We start from the raw sequence: 18150 nt of genomic DNA on the forward strand, positions 1-18150 counted from the left end.
ACGAAAGTTTTACAGAGATGTAGGTACATAAATTGTACTTTTACAGTGGTAATTGTGTCCTATTCAACACTTACCAACGAACTACCTCTATGAATGAAAGCATCTGATATCTAGAGCAGCCTGAGCCAGTAATTTCCACCCTCTGCTGGCAGAAGAGCGTTATTGCAAAATACATCGCGACGTTCACCCCAAAATGAAACTTCGGTCATCATTTACACATTCTCATGTTTTTTTTAAACACATGGCTTCGCAGAAGAAAAAAAAAAAGACTTTTCCAGGCAATGACAATAAAAGGTGAGTAAAAAAGAATGCAAAAGCACCATAAAATAGCATTATTCTATATGACTCGTCATGTACTATGCCAATACTGTATCTAAAACATACGGTTGAGCGAGGAACAACCCGAAAATTAAGTCATTATATGAAATCATTTGTCTATATATATACAGTGTTCGAATTGTGTCAAAGCTCTTGAAAATTTTGTACATATAGATCCCGAACCTATATGATATTCTCTGATTTAGATATCTGCATCTGATCATCACATTTCAATTATTCAAATTCTCAGTGTTAAGCATGATAATATGATAAAATATCACACTGAAGTAGGCTGATTTAAAATTAAGATTTATTTCAAATAAAAGTTCTTCTTTTGTCAAAATTACATTATTAGTTTTCTCTTATTTTTACGTCATTCAATTACTTTGTATGACAGCCTGGCCAAAATGATCACAAAAAAACAATTAACTCGAAACACAACTACGCAATATGCTTTAACAATTTTTATTGAATTATTATTTGATGTCGATTTTCCTAGTCCGGACTTTTGGCCATTAACAAACGGAAAGTGTCAAAAGAAGTCTTTTATTTTGAAAGGCGACTCTGGCCGCCATCATCATCACGTGACAGTGCGTCGCTGCTGTCAATGTTGGATCGGGTAACTTTACAGCAGCTGCTAAAATTATTTACTGTAGTCCCTTAATGCACTTGTTATGGTTTGTAAAGTTTTGAGCGCATGCAGTAGGTTACACCCAGCAGAGGTGTTTATTTATGAAACAAGTGCAGTATGCACTGTTGATCAAGCACTGTTCTTATCATGACATTTCAATATAGCAACAGCTAAAACTATATTCACGGACTTACAGTCAAGGACAACAGGAAATGGTTCATCTTGCGCTGGTTTAAATGCACGAGGTTAGTTTCCCTAGTGGTTCGGTTGCTTTGACAACACGGGAAGCCGTTATGCGTTTATGCTGGAGTAGTTGTGTTTCTACAACAACACAAGTGTGAGTGAATCACTGGAGACCAGCTTGAGCTTTACATCTAATCACTTGAGAGCAGAAGAGCCAGTAAGGACTCTTGTGCTGCTCATGTAGTGATTAGATGCTTTGTCCGTGCTAACTAGACTCTTATAAGTGATTTAAAATAGTCAGTCCTGATGAGATGTGGTTGCATCTCTTGACTTTGGCTGGCTGAAGTCATTAGTGTTGATTGAGATTCTCTTGAAGGGAAGGGAAGTATAAAAATCTTTTTCTTTTGTTCCCTCACTCCTTTTTCTCTGTCTCTGCCTCTGCCTGCTATGGACCAGATGAACCCTCCAGCATTAGGGCAGTCATCTGCCCTGTTCCCAAACCTGCAGCCTGCAGGAGGAGTCGGGAAAACCGCAGTCCTCCTGGCCAGCTCTACGGGACTCACCAGCTCTGATATGGAGCTCCAGAAAATGCTCATCGACGAGCGAATGCGCTGTGAGAACCACAAGACCAACTACCAGACCTTGAAAGCGGAGCACACCAGGTGAGTGACTGTGTGAAACCTCAAGGTTGATCATTTCTACAGTTCTGGGATGCATTGTTGGGTTCAATTCTGCAAATGTGTTTGCGTGTGCAGGCTGCAGGATGAATACACCCGGGCGCAGAGTGAACTGAAACGGCTGCTCGGTGATCGGCAGGTCGCTCAGGAGAAACAGCAGCTGCTGCTGGCCGAGCTCAGAGGAGAACTGCTGGATAAAACACGAGAGCTGGAGGAGCTCAGACTGCAGGTACACATTACTGTCCACTTTACACTTCATTTGACATATATAAACAACACAGAGAGTAACTTTCAGTATTTATTGTAAGTAATTTCATTACAAGTCACTCAAAAATATTATGTAAAACTCTAGTTTTTGACATTCTAGTTGCTACTAATTAAAACCTAATAATACCAATACTAGTCGCTCATACATTCAGATATAAATATATATGACAATATTCAAAGTTTCATGAAAATTCTAATTATTGCACATCAATTAATAATTATTGCAATACAAGTAAAACATTTGGATACACCTTCTAATTCTTTATTGTGACTGACTATTCCACATTTTAGAATAATATTGAATTAATAAACCATTAGGAAATATGAGGAATTGGAAAAATATTAATTGATATCTTATATTTATCTTCTGTTCTTGCCACACACACACTCACACTTACACACACAATGCTTTGTCCAGATTTTTTAGGAAAACAACATTTTCATTTATGCTGAAAATGAATGAAATCAGGAATATAGAGCGTTATTAAACATTAAATATAAAGCATTTTAGTATTTAAATACTGTTATAGCATTTTAAATGTGCTTTTATTAGGGCCCAAGCCCTGAAAGGGCGAAGGCCCTATTGTTTTCGGTAGGATTATTATTATTATTATTATTATTATTATTATTATTATTATTATTATTATTTTGTCAACCTTTCGGGCACTTTTGGGGCCCTTAACATGCTAGAAAACTCTTGAAATTTTGCACACACGTCAGAACCCGCGGCCATCAGGGCCGGACTGAAGCTGGTACCCGGGCGTGGCAGGGGGGCTCGACAGCGCCCCCTGGAACGGGATCCAAACACGTGTCCATAAATCAAACACGCTTGCATGTAATAATATGAAACTCGGTACACATATAGATCTCATTGGGCCGAACAACTTTCGTGCTCTAAGTTTTACGCCAGCCAAACAGGAAGTTGGCTATTTAGCGTTGTTTGGAAACGCATGCTGTGGAATTTAATGTACTCCTCCTAGGGAATTCATCGATTCGCCTCCAAACTCGGTGTGCATGAAGTCAAGACATTGAGGATGCTAAATTGCGGACGGATTTTTGATATCTCGAACGGTTTGGCCGTGGCGAGGAAACAAATTTATGGCGAAAAAATGAAACAGGAAGTGTGTTATAACTTCTGCATACATTAACTGATCTTGATGAAACTTCAGCAGTGTGTTCGTTGTAAGAGGCCGATCACATGGATGTGACTATTGTGAGTCAAAGTTATAGCGCCACCAACAGGCAGCGGGAAGTACATCACTTTCAAAATGCTTTGAAATCAGTGTCTTATTTTTACCCGATTTGCTTCAAACTTTATGCGTACAATGTAGACACACGGCAGATGTAAACCTGTGAAAGGATTATTGATATCTTAGATACTGTTGCCGTGGCAACGCATCAAACTTTAATATTATTTTTTGATGCTTTTGAGACTCTTAACATACTTGAAATTGCATGAAACTCAACAGACACATCACATTTATTAGCCCGTAGACATGTGCAAAGTTTCAGAAACGGGCGTGGTGGAATGGCTCAGTAGCGCCACCTTTAGTCAAAAATGGGGGCTTAGTTTTTCCTAGAATCACAAAACTTGGTATGTGTATTGTTCTCATCAAGACGGACAACTTTCTAATTTACATGAACCATCTCCGACCAACAGGAAGAGAGATATTTTGGTTTGAATGTGGATTTTCTGAAGAATTTTCTCTCCCTCTCTCTGTGTCTGTGTGTGTGTGAGGGGAGGGGGGGATTTGACTATTGCTTTTATATTGTTAATCAAGGTTTCAGGGGCTTTTGGGGTCCTTAACGTGCTCAAAAACTCTTGAAACTTTGCACACAGGTCAGAACCCACGGCCATCAGGGCCGGGCTGAAGCTGGTACCCGGGCGTGGCTGGGGGGCTCAACAGCGCCCCCTTGAACGGGGTTCTAAAACTTGATCCATATATCAAACACGCTCGCATGAATTAATATGAAACTCGGTACACATATAGATCTCATCGGGCCGAAACAACTTTACCCCGGTCAAGTTTTACGCCAGCCCAACAGGAAGTCGGCTATTATGGGTTGTTTGGAAAACGCTTGCTGTGGAATGTGAAATACTCCTCCTAGAAAATTCACCGTGTCCCCTTCAAACTCGGTGTGCATGTAGTCAAGACTTTGAGGATGCTAAATTGCGGACGGATTTTTGATATCTCGAACGGTTTGGCTGTGGCGAGGAATCGAATTTATGGCGAGAAAAGAGAAACACGGAAGTGGAATAACTTCTGCATACATTAACTGATCTTGATGAAACTTCAGCAGTGTGTTCGTGATAAGAGGCCGATCAGATGGATGTAGCTATTGTGAGTCAAAGTTATAGCGCCACCAACTGGCAGCAGGAAGTGTGTCACTTTCAACATGCTTTTGACAAAAGTGGGGGGGTTAGTTTTAACTACAGTAAAGAAAAAACAGTTTGTATATTGTTCTCATCAAGCCGGACAACTTTCTAATTTACATTCAATAGCTCTGGCCATCAGGAAGTCAGATATTTTGGTCTGAATGTGAATTTTTTTGCAAAATCAGCCTCTGAATTTTTAGCCACTCCTCTTAAACTATTTATTTTATTCGTACCAAACTTTTTCAACATGATGAAACTACATTAAATATGCTAAATTGTGAATGGATAATAAATATCTCAAATGGTTTTGCTATGGCGAGGGATTAAAGTAATGTCCAAAAAGGAAACACTAAAAATCTTCTAAAAATGTAATTATATACCATTTATTTCTATATAAAAGAATACAAATATCACAACTAAACCCATTTTATTCTGTTTTTGCAATTCAAGAAGAATGAAAAAGTTAAAACAGGCTATTTAGTGCTATTTGGTTCAACAAAAAAGCAAACATAGGGCTATACTGCCCTCTTGTGTCCAAAAGGACATCAAAATAGTATATAAAACTTTTTACCAGGTAGGCCAATATTGTATTTAAATATACATTTATTAGGTATGTGTCTGAGGATATTTTCCCACCGGTTAATCGACGTGTGACACGAGTGGGTGCTTTTAAATCGCTAATATAATAGTGAAAGAAAAATAATGATAATGTTGCACACACAAATCACACACATGTGGGAAAGAATGATGCTTTTAAACAACACTAAACCGCCATTAGGTGTCGCCAGGCATCCATCTTAATAAGCGAGTCATTGATTCATTCGTTCAAACGATTCGTTCGAATGAGTCGATCATGATTAAGACAGATGTTTATGGATTGATCATTCAATCTTTGAGTCAACCGATTCGTTAAAAATGCTGAATCGTTCAGTTATGAGAAAACACGTGATGGTTCTGCCGTGATCTTTGTTTAACTATTTTCGCTGCTGAAACAGAACAAAAACAGTCAACATTGAATCTAAAATGTAAGTGACTTAATTGTAACTGTTTATTAACCTGTTGTATGAAATCTAGGGGTGGGAGAAAAAATGTATTCTTAGATGCATCGCGATGCGGACGTGGACGATTCTGAATCGATTCACAAATGTCAAAAAATCGATTCTCTAAAAAAATATTTTTCTAATAACGTAATATTGACGGAAGGCAAAAGGCGGAACTCTAAGCGGACGTGCGTGCAGTCTGTGGCGCGCACATAACAGAGAAGTTTCTTCTGCTCACCAAGGCTGCATTTATTTGATTAAAAATACAAACAAAAACAGTAATATTGTAAAATATTATTCCAATTTAAAACGGCTGCTTTCTATTTTAATATATTTTAAACTGTTATTTATTCCTGTGATCAAAGCTGAGTTTTCAGCATCATTACTCCAGTCGTCACTGTCACATGATCCTTCAGAAATTATTCTAATATGATGATTGATACTCAAGAAACATTCATTATTATTTTAAATGTCGAAAACAGTTGTGTACAGTCTTTGATGAATAGAAAGTTCAAAAGAACAGCATTTATCTGAAATCTAAAGCTTTTGTAACGTTAAACACTACCGCTCAAAAGTTTTGGGTTAGTAATAATTACAATTTTATTTTTGGGGGAAATAAATAAAATAAATCAGTACTTTTATTTATGAAGGATGAGTTAAACTGATCAACAGTTACAGTAAAGACATTTATAATGTTAAAAATATATATATTTGAAATATATGCTGTTCTTTTGAACTTAACATTCATCAAAGCATTTTGAAAAAAAAAATCTGTACACAACTGTTTTCAACATTGAAAATAATAATGAATATTTATTGAGCATCAATCATCATATCAGTATGATTTCTGAAGGATCATGTGACACTGAAGACTGGAGTAATGATGCTGAAAACTCAACTTTGATCACAGAAATGAATTACTATGTAAAATATTTAAAAATTGAAAACAGCTGTTTTAAATTGGAATAATATTTCACAATATTACTGTTTTTGTTTGTATTTTTAATCAATAAATGCAGCCTTGGTGAGCAGAAGAGACTTCTCCTAAAAACATTAAAAATCTTACTGACCCCAAACTTTTGAACAATAATATATATCACTGATTCTTGGGAATTTGGATAAAACATGTCCCACGAAGAAAAGTGCTAATTCTGTTGGAAATTAATAACATTTTCATGAATAAAAAGAATCAAGGTTATAATCAGGGGGTCCTTTGCACATATGTAAGGTTATTTTATAGGTTTATTTTTAATTTGTATTAATTTAATGATTATATGCTGGCCCATTGCCTACAAAATCAGTTGTCCTCGGATAGGAGATAATCATTTCAACTTGATTAAAAAAACAAAACGTAATAATTAAATTGAAAAATATCTTTACCACATGAAAGAGTACATAGTAAATATTGTTCAAACCTCACTGTTTGTAGTTTTTAATACATATTACAATTATTTTGTGGTTGCTCAAAATGTGTCCCACATATTCGTCACCACCGTCAGATATTTATAAAAAGCAATAAAATCAGGCAACTACAAGGTCAACTTAATTCCTGGGGACCCCATTTTCAAACCTTCAACTGTTCTGCATGCTTCAAGATCACTCAAGCTCCTGTAAGTTTGCTAATTTCTCTTAGACTTGTTCATATTTTTGGACACTGCTACTGTCACAACCATAACATGTCAACACCGTCTCTTTTGTATAAAAAAAACATTAGATTAGATTATGACATAAATGTATACTTTTTAAGAAGAGATCTGAAGTAGATAGCAACAGAGGGAAAAAAAGATGGCTAATGTGAACAACTCATGCATATCATGTGAAAGAGTATATTTTGTCACCACCGTCATACGTCACCACCATCAGGTTTTCTGTCTGACGGTGGTGACGTACAGTCTGACGGTGGTGACAAAAACCTCCAAATGGTCCTCAACGAAGGCTAGAATATAATTGTTGATCACAATAAATACCAATATGGCCTGTAATGTTGCATTAACCTGTTTTATATTTGTATTTATGTAATTCTCCCTATATTTCTTCCATACAGGCCTACACCGCATGCTACTATTAAGCAATATAGCACGAGTGAGAGTGAGGATGTTCGTGGATATCCATGAACATCCTCACGAACACGAGTTTCTCTAAAACGCCTTGGGTAGAGAAATGAACATTAAATTCACGGGAAACAGCTCTGCTGGACATTCCTGCAGTCAGCATGCCAATTGCAGGCTCCCTCAAAACTTGCGACATCTGTTGGAAATGTGCTGTGTGATGAAACTGCATTTTAGAATGGCCTTTTATTGTGGCCAGCCTAAGGCACACCTGTGCAATAATAATGCTGTCTAATCAGCATCATGATATGCCACACCTGTGAGGTAGATGGATTATCTCGGCAAAGGAGAAGTGCTCACTAACACAGATTTAGACAGATTTGTGAACAATATTTGAGAGAAATAGGCTTTTTGTGTACATAGAAAAAGTCTGAGATCTTTGAGTTCAGCTCATGAAAAATGGGGGCAAAAACAAAAGTGTTGCGTTTATAATTTTGTTCAGTGTAATTAGACCGGACCTAACTGCGGTATAACCATTGGTAACCTTCCCTCTCTCTCAATTCACTATTATGCCATGTTCATTTGGCTTACGTCATTTGTGATGCACATAGTGCACCTACTACCTACCTATATAGCACATACAATATCCCTTGTAGGCTATGCATCTCCCATTACTAAAGCCAAATGAAAATGGCATGACAACATTTAACCAAATCTAACATTCACTGTAATCCCCCACCCCCCCAATTTCATAGTCATTACTTTAGGTCAACTTTGACTTTAAGTATTTTAGGAAGTTATTGCTAGGTAGCAGCTATCTGTGGAGGAGAAGAAACAGGGAATATTAAAAGAAGCGGAGAGAGATAATACACAGTGAGGCAGAGTTAAAGCAGAACTCGGCAACTCTAGTAATTTCTTCGCTGATCTTCACTTTTGTTGTCGCGTGTTTTCTCAAAGAGCTCCCCCTACAGCTGTGGGCCGTATATTTCACAACACAGTCGTAAAAAAAACTCACTTGAGGCACCCTCCTCCCCCTTTCTACCACTGCTCATGTGCATATGTTATTATCGTAGCCGGCCGAGGTGGGTAATACATCATACACAGTATCATATGGCATGTGTTTATGTCGAATTGCTGTAAAGCAGTTCGTGTTTCTCGCTTCTCGTTCTCCCTTCTCATAAGACTTCCAATTTCTATCTTGCCGGGACGGTAGTCCCCAAGTTGCAAGGTTGGTTTTCCGCATGGGAACGCTGGGGGGAGCGGGGAAAGTCACCAATATCACCAGAACAGGTTGTTTAACCATCCAAATTATTTCTAGACAGTTTTATTAAGTTAAAAAAGTTGCCAAGTTCTCCTTTAAAGGCGGAATACCTCAGAACGGAAAGGCAAAGATGGAAGAAGAGGGTGGAGGAAGGGAAGCTAAAAAAATAGCAATGACTTGAATGAAAGGGAAAAGAGAAGTCAGAGAAAGGCTTGGAAACATAGACAAAAAGTATCAAGAGAACGTAAGAGAAAGGGCTCAGATCACCTAGAAACTCCCCCAAACAGTCCGGTGGATCAGGCCATACACGATCCAGCTCGGAGTAGGCAGGCTAAATGTTTATCACAGTGCTCAGGATTGTTATTTTTTGGACCAAATAGTTAAATAAAGTTGTTAAGCAAGAAGCCATTGACTTGAGTTGTATACATTTTGGAATTGTATGTTGTAATGAGGCCACTGTCACCACCGTCAGATTAGTGTCACCACCCTCAGTTCTAAAGTCACCACCGTCAGAGGGAGTTTTATTTGTTTTAAATGAATATGCTTACAATATGTTTCTTCAGTGCTGTTGAGTTATTAAAGTAATGGTATCTTTTAATACAAAAAATATGTTTGTTAAATAAAAAAACATCACTTTTTCTATTTAGGCTTAAAGTAAACATTGTATGATGTTAGATCTTTTAAAGGAGTACACGTGAAACAGTATAAAACATGAAAAAAAGTGAATATTTAACACTTAACAGCAAATATGTGTACTAAGAATGCCAGATAATGATTTAAAAACTCTAAATACATATTAGACCAAATAAATAAAAAATGATTTGCTTTTTATTGTGTCTGACGGTGTTGACAAAAACAAAGTAATAACTGGAAAAACGCCTATTTTATGAAAAAAATACAAAATGAGGAGGTTGCACCGATATATTGCTGAACAGCCAAGACCTTGGTCAATAATAATATATCTTCAGATTTTGTAATTTTACTAACTTTTTATTTTCAAAATTAAAACCTGTTTTAGCCAAATTCCCAAGAATCAGTGATATATATATATATATATATATATATATATATATATATATATATACATATATATGTATGTGTGTGTATGTATGTATGTATATATATATATATTAGGGGTGTGCAAAGCAGCCGGTATTTGTATCTGTATTTGTATTTGTTGAGGGGGGAAAAGTATTTGTATTTGTATTTGTATTCGAGTAAAATTCAAAATAGGTGTAAAAATCCAGTTTTTTTGCGTTACACTTCTAATTTACATTATAGTGTAAGTATTCTTTAATTATATCTATTATAATAAATATAGATATGCAATGTGTAAAATATTTTTTTCAAAACTGCATTCATATTTAATTTTAAAATGTCTTTTTAAACCTGCTAAGAGTTATCCAGCTAATAATAAGCCTAGAACTGCTTTTCTGACGGACTGATATTAATGACATAATGACGGCTATTTATTTCATTTCTCATCTCCATAAATATATCTAAAGCTAATGCAAGGGCTAGAAATCAATTAATTCTTTGCTGATATTTCCTCGTCATTATGGAGAGCGCAGTTCGCACCGCTTTCTCCTTTCCACAAGCGCTTGTTCTCTCGTGGCGTTTGTCGTTGCTATGCAACCGTGAACATAGGCGCGCCTGGAAAGCTCTGCTCGCTTGCCGCGCGCCTACATTTGAAATCTGCAAAAAACGCGCTATGTGAGCGAAATATTTCCATATGTGGCTCTTTCCTCCTATCTTATCAACAAGTGGACAGCCACCACATCAGCAGCACCGCCATGTCGCCATGTCTCATGAGGAAACGCAGCTTTTTGATATAAAGTTTTTCTTGTTCCCGAATACAAATATTTTTAAAGTATTTGTTCGAAATAAGTATTCGTAAAAAACACACTATTTGTGCCTTTCCGAATACCGTATTCGGGTTCGGCTCCACCCCTAATATATATATATATATATATATATATATATATATATATATATATATATATATATATATAAATATAGCTGCGAGCAGCGATGGAGGGCCCAAGCCGGCGGTACCGCCACCCCGGTGCCTTTAGGTAACTAAAGGCACCGGGGTTGCGGTGCCACCGGCTTGGGCCCGTAATCGCTGCTCGCAGCTATATTTTTTATATTTACAGTTTCACTTTTGTAATTTTAGTAATTTTGTTATGTTTTTTCAGTTTTATTAGTTTTTTGAAGCTTTTTATATTTCTATTTAGCTTAATTTTTTTATTTAATTTTTAGTCATTTTAGTACTTCAACTAAACCTTTTTTATTTCATTTTTAATAGTTGTAATTAACAATAACAACACTATATAAACATATTTTGGTGCTTCAGAGATAAGCAAACAAAAGTGTTTTAATATGCTTAAATAAAGGCCCGTATGTTAACTATATCGTCCACACCACAACTATAACGATAATGGCACAGAGAAACAATATACATTTTTTCCAGCTGATGAATGCTAAAAACATTGACAGCCAATCAGAATCCATCCTGCTTTAAAAATCTTGAGCATATAAAGCACTAGACGACATAACTGCAGCAAGAGCTTATCACAAACAGAACGATATTGCGCATTGGTGTGGACAATAATATAGTCGTCGTTTTAGATATCGTTCTTGGTGTTGAACAGGCCTTTAGACATTTGGCTGATGAAGTAGCACTTTTTTGTGTTGTGTTGATCATGTGTTTGTGTTTAAGGTGCTGACCCCTCAGCGGCTGGAGCTCTTGAGGGCTCAGGTACAGCAGGAGTTGGAGGCTCCCATCAGAGAACGCTTCAACAAACTTCAGGAGGTAACAGACGCCCCTCTGCACCAGCTGACTCCACTCCGCAACTATTAACTCCACTTGCCATGACAACCACATGAGTACATGCCACAAACAGAATCCTGTCCATCACAGATGGAAAACAAACTGATAGCTTTGTCTTTACTGCATGTTATGAAAGACTTTTAGTTACTGTTTAATGTAGGTTTAGTCTTGAAATGCTCTTCTTTATTTCTCTCCCTGACAGGAAGCAGAGAATTACAGGTCAGAGTATAATAAGCTTCGTTATGACCTCACTTTCCTCAAGTCAGAGTTTGACCACCAGAAAGAGGAGCACGCTCGAGTCCTGGAGGAGAGACGGATACGACATGAAGCTGATGTATGTTTTCTCTATTTGAAACTGTGTTTTGACCCAGCAGCGTCTCTTTATGAAGGAGTGTCATATATGTGATTCTGCAGGTGGCTCGACTCGAGCATGATAAGGAGGATCTGGCCGCTCAGCTGCAGAGCGGAGATCCGGCACGGAACGGGAAGCGTGTTGAAGCCCTGCTGAGGGAGAAAGCTCAACTGCACCAGCGGCTCAGAGGCCTGGAAGCAGAGGTCACCGAACTCAGAGCAGAGAGAAACAACTCAGGTGCTCAGGCTGAAAACGTGCAGCGGATTCAGATCCGGCAGCTGGCTGAATCCCAGGCTGCAGTGAAAGCCCTGGAGGTGAGCGTATTAAAGTAAAGAGTAGTGATAAAATAAGTTTATGCTTTACTGTTTAGTAAAAACGGTATAGTTCAGTGTATAAAGTCAGATATATTTTTTGAATATTAAAAGCTATAACAAATTTGTCAGAGCGGTGGCACAGTGGGTAATACACATGCTCATAATACATGAAGAACCATTCACTCAGTATCCCAATCCCATTTCCTCCCTTTCTCAAAGCTGTCATAAAAAATGTAAATTATATACATATATATATATATAATTTACATTTGTTATGACATAAAAACATAAAAAAAGTAATGTTTCCAAACTTTATATATATATATATATATATATATATAAACGAAAAGTTTGGTCAAAAGTTTGGAAACATTACTATTTTTTTATGTTTTTGAAAGAAATATTGTATGCTTATCAAGCCTGCAATTAATCAGAAACAGATAAAAACAGCAAAATATTGTGAAATATTATTACAATTTAAAATAATAGTTTTCTATTTGAATATACTTTAAAATATAATTTATAATAGCTGTATTTTCAGCATCATTACTCCAGTCTTCAGTGTCACATGATCCTTCAGAAATCATTCTTCTAATATGCTATATCTAATATTTTATACTCAGTTAGTATCAATGCTGGAAAGAGTTGTGCTGCTTAATATTTTTTAATAGATTTTATTTTTTTAATAAAATCACATTTTTCAGGATTCATTGATGAATAAAAAGTTAAAAAAAGAACAGCATTTATTCAAAATAGAACATTATAAATCTTTACTATTACTTTTTATCAATTTAACACATAAAAGTAATTAATTTCTTTCAAAAAAAGAAAGAAAAAAATACTGACCCCAAACTTTTGAACGGTAGATTTTTACAAAAGATATTAAATAAAGATTGTTCTTTTTTTAACTTTTTATTCATCAAAGAACCCTGAAAAAGTATCACGGGTTATAAAAAAAAAATGTTTTACCGCACAACTGTTTCCAACATTGATAATAATCAGCATATTAGAATGATTTCTGAAGGATCATGTGACACTGAAGACTGGAGTAATGATGCTGAAAATTGAGCTATTTAATATTCATAAATATTTTAAGTATAAAATAATTTATGTACTGTGGAGTCAAAAAGTCTGAGATCGCATAAAACGTCTTCAATTAAATCTAATTCAAACTTATGAATGTTTTATTTGAAATATATGATGTTCTGCATTTCAGCATGTTTTTATTCAAATGTGACACAACATGTGTTATATAATTTAAAACAATTAAGATATTTTATCAAGATCCATCTGTTAACGTGCAGGCGGAGAAGCAGTCTATTCGTATGCAGTTGGACCGGACAGAAAGTGAACTTCGTCTATCTCAGGAACAAAACACACTCCTCACAGGCAAACTGCACAAAGCCGAGCGGGAGATCAACTCACTCAGCAGTCAGGTACACGAACACAGCCTGGACGACCTGACCAGTCAGATTCTATGATCTCATGTCCCCATGCTTGATATCCGTAGCAATATATCCTGGCAATTGTGTATGATTTATTGTCCAGGTTGAAGAGATGAAGCACACGCACAAGCTTGAGTTGAGTAACGTAAAACTAGAGTGTGTCAGAGCCAAAGGAGAAATAGAAAGAGACAGAGACGCACTGCAGTGCCAAGTAGAGGGTAAACATATGCTTCCTTCTCTTTTACTTTCTTTAAACCTGTTTTACATTAATAACAGTGTCTTTCTCTCTCAGGTCTGCAGTCAGATATTGAGGTCATGAAGTCAGCGTTGGAGAGAAATAAAGACTTGATATCTGAAAAAGAGCGAGAGATGGTGCGCAGGGTTCAGGCAGCGAGAGAGGAGGAGATACACAAGATGGCCACCCTTCAGGAAGAGAAGTAAGCACTAATATTATCAGACAAGGTTCTAATTTTAAAGTCTCGTGGGATTTTCTGCATCTTAATGCATTTGTTTTATCGTCACCAGGCTGGAGCTGGAGAATCGTTTATCTGAGCTCGAACAGCAGAGGGCTCTTCAGGAGGCAACAGGAAACTCTCAGAAAGAGGAGTGGGAGGAGCGTCTCCGTGCCGCCCAGCTGGGGGAGGAGTCTGTTCGTAAGGAACTGCAAAACCTGAGGCAAGTTTCTTGAGGGTCGTTTATTTTTTTATTGAAGTCCACATGAAATCAGAATGAACCCTATTTACTTCCTGGTCTTATTGGGAAAATTAAGTCCCGCTTTTGTTGTTAAAGTCACAATGAAACTGAAGTAGCAACAGATCTTTTCTTACATATTGTGATGTATAAAATCATACAGATTATCGTCAAAGAAAAATGTAGGCCAGGGACTTGGTTCTGTAAATCAGTTGTTGTGGGATTTTAAGTTTTGTGACTCAAAAATTGAAGGAGATGAACTTGAGCTTGCAGGGGTGGGGTTTAAGCGGACCAAATCATTGGACAATTCCTGCATACGTCACTAGAGAGAAGTCTGTCGTTTCACCTGAAGATCCAGTTGTGACATTCTGATTAAAATATATTTTTTAAATGAAACCTATACATGGATATGAACCTATACATGAATAAGATCTATTTAATGGTGTTACTTTAAATATGTTTCTCTCTGGAATGTCTTGCAAATGCCATTTATGTTGACTTTGAGTTACTTTTACTTTTAAATTACTTAAATGCTCAGTAGCTGTAAATGGTAAAATAATATGATTTTCAACCCGTTTGATTTCCTATCCGATTACATGTGATACAGAGCCAAAGTTCAGCAGCAGGGTCAACAGCTGGAAGAGCTGGAGACCTCAAGAGCAGAAAATGCAGACCTGAGACGGGTAAGTGCTGTAAAGTGAGGGAAATTACTGTGAATGCACATAATACTGAGGTGGAAGTCATGACGTTTCACATAACTCAAATAAATTTAGTGAATTGTGTTTATCAGCAAAACGCTGAGCTGAACCTACAGATAGGAACTCTTTCTCACTCGGAGAGTGAGCTGCTGGACACCAACAGCAGACTGAGAGAAAGTCTGGAGCGAGTGAGAGAGGACCTACGGAGCGCTCGCACACAAATGGAACGGACCCAACAGGAAGCCGAGAGGTACGCCTTACGGTAACCTGGATACTAGCAACGCTGTAAAAGGGGAACCAGAAATATTTCAGAGAATGCTGACAGCTTGCTGAGCGAGCATCAAAATGTGTTGTTTAGCATTTTTTCAGATTAGAGGCTTAAAATAGAGTTGATTGCTAAGATGAAATGTTGGTTCTAAAGCAAGATTTAGCTTGTATATAAGTGCTTGATAGACATTTTTCCCCTCAATGACAAATATGGATGATTTGTTGATAATGGTACATTAGATCTTTTTTGTTCTGAAATCATTTAAAAAATGAAACCATATCATTATCATATCAAGCCATGTACCTAAAATGATATAGATTTATTCTTTCTGTATGTAAATTATTTATCCTGTTTATCTATCCGTTGTCTTATTTGTCTATTTTTTAATACGATTATACTCTTTGTTTTTTCTATAAAAATAGCCGTAGATGCTGACATGGTGTAAAACAATCAAATCAAATCAAATAAATTCACGCTCAGATACACTTCAATGTTTTTTTTTTTTACAATGTAGTGGATAGTGAGTTAAATAAATTGTCAATGTTTTATTGTCACAGGTTGGTGGAGGAGAGAAGGGTGGAATGGTTGGAGGAGAAACACAAACTGCAGGACAGAGAAGCGGAACTACGGGAGAAATACAGCCAGGCTAAAGAGCGCTTGCAGAGGGCAGCATTTGCTCAGAAAAAGGTAGTGCATAAAGGCGTCAAACTACATTTTGCTTATACTCTCTTTGGGTTTAGGAATTATTATTTTTTTTTTTCTTCCTCATAATGATTACTATTAAAGGTGCATTATTGGTCTGTTTTCTTATCCAGAGGAAAACCATGACTGAAGTAAAAGAAAACAAACTCCAAGACAAGATTCAGCTCCTAGAAGCCAAGATAGAAGAGCTTGAAATTGAAGCAAGCACTGCAAAAAAGTACTTTCTTGTTCTGTTTATAACAGATATATATGTGTGTATATATATATATATATATATATATATGAAGAGTTCAGATGCAAAAGCCTCTAAGTGCCATCTGAAATTTTCTTCTAGAAAGATAATTTTGATGTATGTATATGTGTGTCTATATATATATATATATATATATATATATATATATATATATATATATATATATATATATATATATATATTATAATGATCATGTAAATTAAATATAACAAATTAAATGTACAATATTTTATATTGTGTGTATGGTTTTAATGGGCTGTTCACACAGAACGCGTTTTTTCATTGTTTTTCAACGGCTAGACGGACATCTTTAACTGTTGCGCTCCTATGTTTTGCAGCGTCTCGCACATGATATGGCATTCGAAAATTCAGCACTAAAGTTAAAATAATGCGTCTCTAGACCGTATAACTTTTCTTCATTTCACTGACCTGCGTCTTGTGTTTTTAACAGCAAAAACACATTCTTCGTGAACCGGCCCTTTGGGTATTTGTTGTTATTTATGTGCGTGTGTGTGTGTGTGTCTGTGTCTTTTTGTATAATATTTCTTATTTATTGATGTGTTTGTGTGCTCAGGAAATCCTCATACTCTGAAGAACACGCTCAGCTCAGCAAGCGCCTAAAAGAGCTGCAGAGGAGACACAACGAGTTTCGCCGTCTGTTGCTGGGCAACCAGATGACCTCCTCCACCCCTTTGGCCCAATCCCTCCTCATCCCAGCAGAGTCCATCTTCTCAAACATACAGGTGTCTGCAATCATCCCATCCACATAGTAGAATATTCTCTTGTCAGCCATAACAAAACCCAGGACATAAATCTACCGCTTTCCCATCCTCCTCTCTCTCTTATCCCCTCTTCTTCCCACTCATCTGTTCCTACATTTCCTGTCTCAGGAGGAGCAGCACCAGAGGGAGTTGTGTGTGCTGCGGAGACGCTTGGAAGAATTGGAAAACAGTCAGCAACAGCAGCTGGAAGAGCTGGCTGCTCCTCTGGACAGAGACAGAGAGAGACTCTCAAGCCCACGGGACGTCCTTCCGGACCTTTCTTAACCACTACTACCTGTGTTTTCATTCTTCCTGTGCCAAAAACCAGACAAACTGTGACATTTGTGAGTCGTTTTCTTTTAAACGACTCGTGCTTTGCAACACAAAGGTCAGAGGGGTAATAATAAAAACCTGTTGCACTATTTTTTAATTATTTGTCTAGTGTTTTATTTTTTTTATTTTTTACTGAGGGGGTTACATTGAAGTTTACATACATTGTGGGTTCGGTTGTAGAATGACCTGAACATTTTTTCAGATCTGACAAGCCATGTTTTATATTTTATTTTTTATATTTACCATACCTTTGTGAATCCAAATGTGCATCTACACTTGACTGGATACAGGGGCTGACATTGTGTATGTGTATATAAATTAAAATGATTTCATTCTGACAAGCATGTCTCTAAAAGCACTCACCCATGAAACGCGTTTTTAATAAAGAACTACATCGTGTCTTATCTTTTTAATTCTTGATACTTGCTTTGACCGAATAACAATATGTAAACTACAACTAAATTAAGCCTAATCAAAGAACCGGAACGTCTGCCAGAAATGCCAATTTAATTTAAGCGGTGGGCCACAACACGAAGATAAATTATTTCTAGTACTGTCAAATCGATTATTCACATCTAACATATAAGTTTTTGTTTATATGTGTGTATATATTATATAATATGAATGTGTGTACATATATGTACATGTATACACACACATATACTGTATGTGTATGTGTATATATGTATATGTGTATAT

At 36.7% G+C, this 18150-nt stretch overlaps 1 protein-coding gene across 3 annotated transcripts; it reads left to right on the forward strand.

Moving 5' to 3' along the window:
* Positions 1–884: 884 nt before the first annotated feature.
* cep83 (centrosomal protein 83) lies at positions 885–17850 on the forward strand (the record flags this gene model as incomplete). Of its 3 annotated transcripts, none has more annotated exons than XM_084110865.1 (16): positions 885–937; positions 1589–1794; positions 1888–2038; positions 11525–11617; positions 11838–11969; positions 12050–12301; positions 13606–13737; positions 13850–13964; positions 14039–14183; positions 14272–14421; positions 15044–15119; positions 15227–15384; positions 15960–16089; positions 16218–16321; positions 16932–17100; positions 17248–17850. In XM_084110865.1, the coding sequence occupies 16 exons, from the start codon at positions 926–928 to the stop codon at positions 17401–17403; spliced, it is 2181 nt and encodes a 726-aa protein (XP_083966991.1). In that variant the 3' UTR covers positions 17404–17850. The 3 variants fall into 3 exon arrangements, with proteins under 3 accessions (XP_083966991.1, XP_083966992.1, XP_083966993.1); XM_084110866.1 differs by having other exon boundaries at positions 898–1194; XM_084110867.1 differs by lacking the exon at positions 885–937 and having other exon boundaries at positions 1580–1794.
* Between the last annotated feature and the right edge of the window lie 300 nt (positions 17851–18150).

Source organism: Abramis brama (assembly GCF_963993115.1).
Source record: "Abramis brama genome assembly, chromosome: 4".
NCBI classification, from domain to species: domain Eukaryota; kingdom Metazoa; phylum Chordata; class Actinopteri; order Cypriniformes; family Leuciscidae; genus Abramis; species Abramis brama.